This window comes from Lactuca sativa, chromosome 4 (assembly GCF_002870075.4).
Source record: "Lactuca sativa cultivar Salinas chromosome 4, Lsat_Salinas_v11, whole genome shotgun sequence".
In the NCBI taxonomy this organism is placed as follows: Eukaryota; Viridiplantae; Streptophyta; class Magnoliopsida; order Asterales; family Asteraceae; genus Lactuca; species Lactuca sativa.
The window spans coordinates 26,862,969-26,870,072 of record NC_056626.2 but is presented as its reverse complement, the minus strand read 5'-3'; the positions used below and the strand labels follow the sequence as shown (position 1 = coordinate 26,870,072).

Below are 7,104 nucleotides of genomic sequence, written 5' to 3'. Positions count from 1 at the left end.
GAAAGTAGGTTTTGTTATAATCTGGAGCACGTACATCCAATGTAAAAGTTTACAATCCTTCATTTTGTTGTTGATAGCTTTAAATTTTGACGCTTCAGATTGGTTTTTTAGTTTTTTGATTAATAATGGTTTTCTATTGAATTTTTTCATATATATATATATATATATATATATATATATATATATATATATATATATATATATATATATATATATATATATATATATATATATATATATATATATATATATATATATATATATATATATATATATATATATATATATATATATATATAATATATATATATATATATGGTCAACTCACATTCACAGTGCAGATTCATAGTGTTAATCTATATTAAATCTTAGTTCACAATGTGAATCGGAATAATATATAATTTATTTTTTTAGCATTCACAATATGAAGTTATGAATTTAGATATTTTATATTTTTTCGATTTTAAAACTGGAAAAAATATTGGTATTTTGGTCATATGGTTAAAAAAAATGTGTGAAATTAGGAACTCAAAATCAACTCATCATTTTTCAACACCAAAAACATAATCTTCTACAAATGGTGCAACTAAGCTATATGTAAGCTTAAAACAAGATTTGAAAATTGTTTTTATTTATTTTCGTAATTTGCATGTATGCACGATCAACACTCATATGATTTCTCTCTTTCTCTCTCTCTCTCTTAGAGATCACAAAAAAAAATTGACTTTACATTATGAAAAATCGCAGTTTTTTTTATAAATTCGTTGAGATTTTGTTTGAAATAAGAAGCCAAAATATTTTGTTTTTGATTTTTTTTAATTTTTTTCAGCCAGTTTATAAAAAATGTTGTGATTTTTCATAATATAAAATCAAAAAAAATTGTGTGTGCTCTAACTATTATTTTTAATGTACTTTTATGATTTTTAGGGTTTCTTTGTTTTTCGTATTACCCTTATATATATATATATATATATATATATATATATATATATATATATATATATATATATATATATATATATATATATATATATATATATTCTTGTGTTCCACATTACCCTTCCCTTTCTTTCTTTCTCTCTCTCTCTATCTTTATATATATATATATATATATATATATATATATATATATATATATATATATATATATATATATATATATATATATATATATAATCATTGAAGTATATATATTTCTTTATATTCTTAAAAATGATTTCCACATAATTTTATAAAATCGTTTGATTATTTGAATAATAACAAATAAATTAATCTTAAAGATATAACCAATAATCAACATATTTTCAATAGATTTGTTTATGATAAGATAATTTAAATCAATTTTTTTCTTTCTCTTTTTATGAGATAGCTTTTTTTTAAACGACAAATTTAACCTACTCCTTAAATCTACTTATGTCCACGACGGGACTTGAACCCTCAACATCAAGGATGGAAGGCAACACCGGATACCGCTGGGCTAGAAATATCACGGAAACATAGTAGATAAAATGAGATGGTTATGGTGTAAAAAAAACATGACATGGTTGTGATTTGTTTTAGTTTCGACTTTGAACATCACTTTGTGTTATTAGCTCTTTAAAATATTGCATTTTTCTTCTTTAGATTGTATAAAATAAGAGAAATCAAATATCTTTTTAATTTTTGTTTTTTTATTTATTTTATACTCATTAGATCAACACAAGTGTTCAAATAAAAATGGATTAAGAGAAAGAATTGGCAAATTTCACAATTATTTTATATAATTAGAAAGATAATTAAGAACAAAAAGAATTTCAATTCTAGTTAATGGATGCCCTGCAAAGGAGTTCTCGCCTCAAATAGGTCTTTGTCAAGGCAACCCGTTATCTCCCTTCCTTTTTATTCTGGGTATGGAAGGGTTAAATGTGGGGTTAGAAGAAGTTGTGCGCCATCGTATCATTCGTGGAGCAGTGATTGGTGATGGAGGTCTTCTGTTGTCCCAACTTTTTTATGTGGATGATGCTTTATTTTCGACAGAGTGGGATGAACAAAATATCAAAAATTTGGTGGCTATTACTAATTGTTTTTATTTGGTTTCAGACCTCAATTTAAATCTTAATAAATCCTACTTTTACAGGATTCGTCTTCCTTTTCATTGTGTGGAGGAGATGGTTGGTATTACTGGGTATGATCCCGCTTGTATCCCTTTCTCATATCTTGGGTTACCATTTGGGGCTAATATGAACCGTGGCGTGAATTGGAATCCAGTGATTCAAAGGTTTCAAGAAAATATTGGCTAAGTGGAAGGTGAATTTGTTTTTGGTGGGAGGAAGACTCACGTTATTAAACTATATTGTTAATAGTATAGGTATCTACTATATGTCTATCTTTAAGATGCCGGAATATGTGAATTCTAAGCTTGATTCTTTACGTTCTCGACTTTTTTTTGGGTGGTAGTGAGACTAAAAGAGAAATCCCTTGGGTGAAACGGAATTTGGTTCTAAACTTTAAGGAAAAAGGTGGTTTAAGAATCGGAAGTTTAAAGACTTTCAACTTAGCTTTGCGTATAAAATGGAGATTGTGTTTTTATAAAGAGGTGGATGTGCTTTGGGCCAAGGTGATTCAAAATATCGATGGTATGCATGATGGTTTAGGGTTGTCTTCCCCAAAACTGAGGGGAGGGGTATGGTCTAATCTTGTGAAAGCCTTTGATAATTGGGATCTGCTCTAATTAATTCCCCATTCTCATTTTGTTAGACGTATTGGAAATGGAAAAAAATACTCAGTTATAGAATGGTGTTTGGGTTGTAAATGAAAAACTATCCTCTAGGTTTCCTAGAATTTTTGTGCTGGAACAAGTTAAAGATTTTTGGGTGGAAGATAGATTGACTGATACGAGTTGGGTTTGGAGTTGGAGTAATCAGCTTCATGATGTCGACGTCACGTCTTCACAACTTGTAGTCTTGATTAGGAAATTTCTCATGTTACGTGTGTTGATAGGCCATATAGCTGGGAGTGGAGTATTGATCCAGGGGAAGGCTTTATTGTTATTAATACTTGAAGATTTATTGATTCAAAAGTTAGAGCACAAGGGTGATCAAGACAATATGGTGCAAGTTGATCCCAGTTAAACTTAATATTCATCTTTGGGGAACCATTTTGGATAGATTGCCTACTCACCATAACCTGGTGGTTAGGGGTATCGATATCAACTTTGTTTTAACATCCTGTTTTGAGAAGTTTTTTATTTTGGAATTGTGGGCACTAAATGGATCGAGTAAAGGCCTTAGGCTTCAAGGGAATAGGGTTTAGACCTTATTGGATGTTGATAATGTTGGTTGAGTGATTATAGCCTTCGAATTGTGCTTTGAAGTAAAAGGGTAAAATGAGAAATGTAATATTTCGGGTTTCTTGTATGGATTATGGTTTTAGCTCGACATTTACTAAGTCAAAAGTAATTAGATAGGGTTGTGGGGCTCATTAATACCTTTTTGTGTATATAAAGATCTCTGAAAACGGAGTAGAAACGAAGAAGTTATGATTGTTTAAAGTTGGAATGAAATTGGGTGAACACCAGTTCTCACGAGGTGAGAAGTATATTCTCATGACGTGAGGAGCCTGTTCTCGCAAGTTTAGAAGTATATTCTCATGACATGAGAACTGTGCAGCCTAAGACCACAACATTTTAGGGTTTTCAAGGTATTTAAAGGTAAGGATTCATGTTTCAGGGTATTTTCTTAGCCTTCATCATATCTGGAACCCCTTGGGAGAACCCTAGCCTCCATTTTCTAGATTTAGCCTCCCCTCTCCTCTCTAATCCATTTTTAGAGTTTTTGGTGGATTTAGAACAATGTTTTCATGCAAGATTGATCCTTGAAGCTTGGTAATTGAAGATCTTAACCTTTATCTACCTTCTAGACCTTTGTAAGTTATAAAGTTCCAAGTTTTATTGCATTTTATCTTTAGATCTAAGTGTGTTTGGTATTTTGGTCCATTTTAATTAATTTGAAGTGATTTGGGAATAAAGTTTGCAACTTTATTACTCTCCTAGGTCCCAAGAACATTTTACGTTTCAGATCTGGACTCCAACACCTTTTGATCAGAAAGTGTTTTGCTATGAAGGATCTAGGAGAGACAGACTATATTCTTGGGATAAGAATCTTAAAGAATAAAAAGCAAATACTAATTGGTGTTAGTTATAGTACATACTTAGATAAGGTACTAAAATGTTTGTGTATGGAAAATTCCAAGAAAATGAGAGCTACATATTCAGAGTAATGCCAAGTTGAGTAAGAATCAAAGCCCTAGTACAGATGATGAAATTGCAAAAATGAGTCGATCCCCATATGTTTTGGCTATAGGATCAATTATGTACGCTATGACATGTTGTAATGCTCGCAGATTCGGGCTAATCAATTTAGAGATAATAAGCGTTAAAAATAAAATTTTGATTGAAGATTATTTAGAATAAATAATCTTAACAAAATTATAGTATATGTAACAAGGATTTTGTACATAAAAGAAAGTTGAAATCCGTCTAATAATGAAGAAGTTATACCCATCGAAGTTTTGCGACAAAACCGGCATGGCTCCGCATATTGTAAAAAGTAAAATTTTGACAAAATAATTTTTAGCCTTAGAAATTTAAACGAAAGTCGTAGTATATGTTAAACTGAGAATGCAAATGAAAAGAATGTCCAAATCTCACATCGTTTGAGGAAGTTATGATTTTTCTAAGAATTAGCATAGTAGTGCACAACCCGAAAATCGAATTTTAGATCGATCGATTTTTAGCCGACACAACCAGCGAGTGACACGTTGCACGATCTAAACCACTGCTTCCTCCACATGTCTTGCCACCAGATTATGACACGTGGCCAACGAACGCCCAACATTCAGCTAGAGAACGCCCTATGTTTGACATAGTCACAACCTATAAATAGAAGACGCAAATCACTTAATTCTTCACACCTTTCTCACCCATTCTCTCCCAAACACCCCCAAAGCCTCTATTTCTTTCCCTAGCACCTCCTAGGTGTTAGAAGCGAGTCACGGATCACCAGAAAGCCCCGAAAAAAAAAGCTTTCTTCTCAAAAAATTTGCCCGTATAGAGCCCGGTTCATCGCTAAATTTGTTGTAAGTGAGTTATGCTTACCTTAATTTAAGTATAACTTATGTTTAAGTTAAATATAGTTATTATGAGCCTATAAACAAGATTTATCAGTGATTCCGAGTCGTTATACTGATTGATCAACTTAAGAGGATGATGTCTAGGTTGTGATTTAGTGAGGTGTTTAAAGTGGGATTTACAATTAGTATACTTCGTATACCAAAAGGACCCTACCTCCGATATGATCCTAATTGGTTGTTACTTACTTGATAGATATTGAAGTAGACTTTGAGTTAATGATTAATCTAGACTAATAATTAATCACAACAAATAATAAACTAAAACTTAGTGATAATAATACTAGGTTATGTCGACAGAAAAGACAATGGCTAGAAGCGAAACGCTGCCCGAATTTCCAGTCGTCACTTTATCAAGTGAGTGCATAGTCCCTTTAATGGACATGATTTTAATACAAGTATTAAGTAAAGAGTTAACTATATGGTAAATAGTTTATGTGTGAGTACATAGTCCCTTTCATGAACATGATTTTAATACAATTATTAATTAAAGTGTTAAATATATGTTTATGTGTGAAATATTTGATATTGCTTGAAATACTTGTTAAGAGCATATTTGATAATATATGATGATTTAGGATACAGAATAAACTTAAATTACTTAAGGTGAATATCGGGTAGTATCTTCTTATGAGTACGGGTGAGATATACACGGAGGGTAGAAATTTAAAATTTGTCATTGATCCGAGAGCATGGATTAGACATAGCCAATCATACTTAGTATGAGAGAATGGAGAGGGAATAGTCATTTGTCATTAATCCGAGAGCATGGATTAGACATAGTCATTCGTCCCTAGTCCGGGAGTATGGAGTGGGCATAGTAATCTGTCATCAATCCGAGAGCATGGGTTAGACATACCTCATCTGTGAGTATAGATTAGGTAAAGTAGTTAATTTTAAATCCGAGAGTATGGACCGTGTTGTGAGGATCGACGGGGTGGGGTAAAATTCCTTATATGAGTTGAAGTTGTATATTGCGAGTTCATATATATATATATATATATATATATATATATATATATATATATATATATATATATATATATATATATATAACATCGTGGGATTGAAATCCCTATGTACTCACCAGGTTTCCCAACCTGACCCACTCAGGTTTATTGTATCACAGGTGGCCATATGAAAGATACATTATGCTAATAGATTCAAGGAGTATTAGGCTACTAGTTTAATTACTGTAAGGTTTGTAACATCTCGTTATGCTTATGTTTATGTATTGACGATGACATCCTAATGTTTTAATATAAATAAAAATACATTTCTTCGAAAATGCTTTGATAACATCTTTATCATGTTTTCTGGGTACAAATTCGCAATATTATTCTTCAAAAATGATACTCTAATTTTAAAATAAGCATAAATAAAAATTTTAAAATGACCGTGAATTTCGGGATGTCACAGTTGGTATCAGAGCATTAGTTTAAGCGAACTAGGAATTTGTAGGATTTCTAGACTTAAACTTAGAATGCTAAGTGATGATCGTTAGATGAGTGTGTGCTATATTTAGGAAGTATGCTTGATTATACATGAGCAATAACTTATTTAGGGAATATGCCTAAATTGCTTTTATGTGCTAAATGATTTATGCTATAAGATGCCTTATATGCTTTATGTTGTTATCATTTGATCAAATCTATGGTCTATTGCCGACCGGATTTGGAAATTTTATGTATTCAGATTTCTAAACGTTTAACTATGATATTGGAACTGACATGTAACTTTTCAGAGTAATAAGGAGGTTTACGCGTCTGAACCTTCTCTATCTTAAATTTCTCGTCTTGAGCAACTATTACGGTGTATGGAACATCATGATAAGGAATCGTACCAGAATGAGCAAATAGAGGAAATAAGAAAGTTGATGACATTGAATAATACCTATCGGAAAATATTGTAAGAGAGGTATCTTGCCTTTAGAATGTG

The 7,104-nt window shown here is 31.2% G+C and overlaps 1 protein-coding gene across 1 annotated transcript; it reads left to right on the top strand.

The window, feature by feature from the left end:
- The first annotated feature begins 1,889 nt into the window (after positions 1-1,889).
- On the top strand, positions 1,890-2,710 carry LOC111894390 (uncharacterized). The gene is made up of 3 exons (XM_023890463.1): positions 1,890-1,965; positions 2,080-2,257; positions 2,437-2,710. Exons 1-3 carry the CDS (start codon positions 1,890-1,892, stop codon positions 2,708-2,710), a joined length of 528 nt encoding a protein of 175 aa, XP_023746231.1.
- The last annotated feature ends 4,394 nt before the right edge of the window (positions 2,711-7,104 follow it).

Excerpts from the sequence above, each read along its gene's own strand:
- LOC111894390 (XM_023890463.1), top strand. The coding sequence starts at position 1,890 with ATGGAAGGGTTAAATGTGGGGTTAGAAGAAGTTGTGCGCCATCGTATC. Across the intron at positions 1,966-2,079 it reads AGCAGTGATTGGTGATGGAG|ACCTCAATTTAAATCTTAAT; the intron begins GTCTTCTGTTGT and ends ATTTGGTTTCAG. Across the intron at positions 2,258-2,436 it reads TGGAATCCAGTGATTCAAAG|TGAGACTAAAAGAGAAATCC; the intron begins GTTTCAAGAAAA and ends TTTGGGTGGTAG.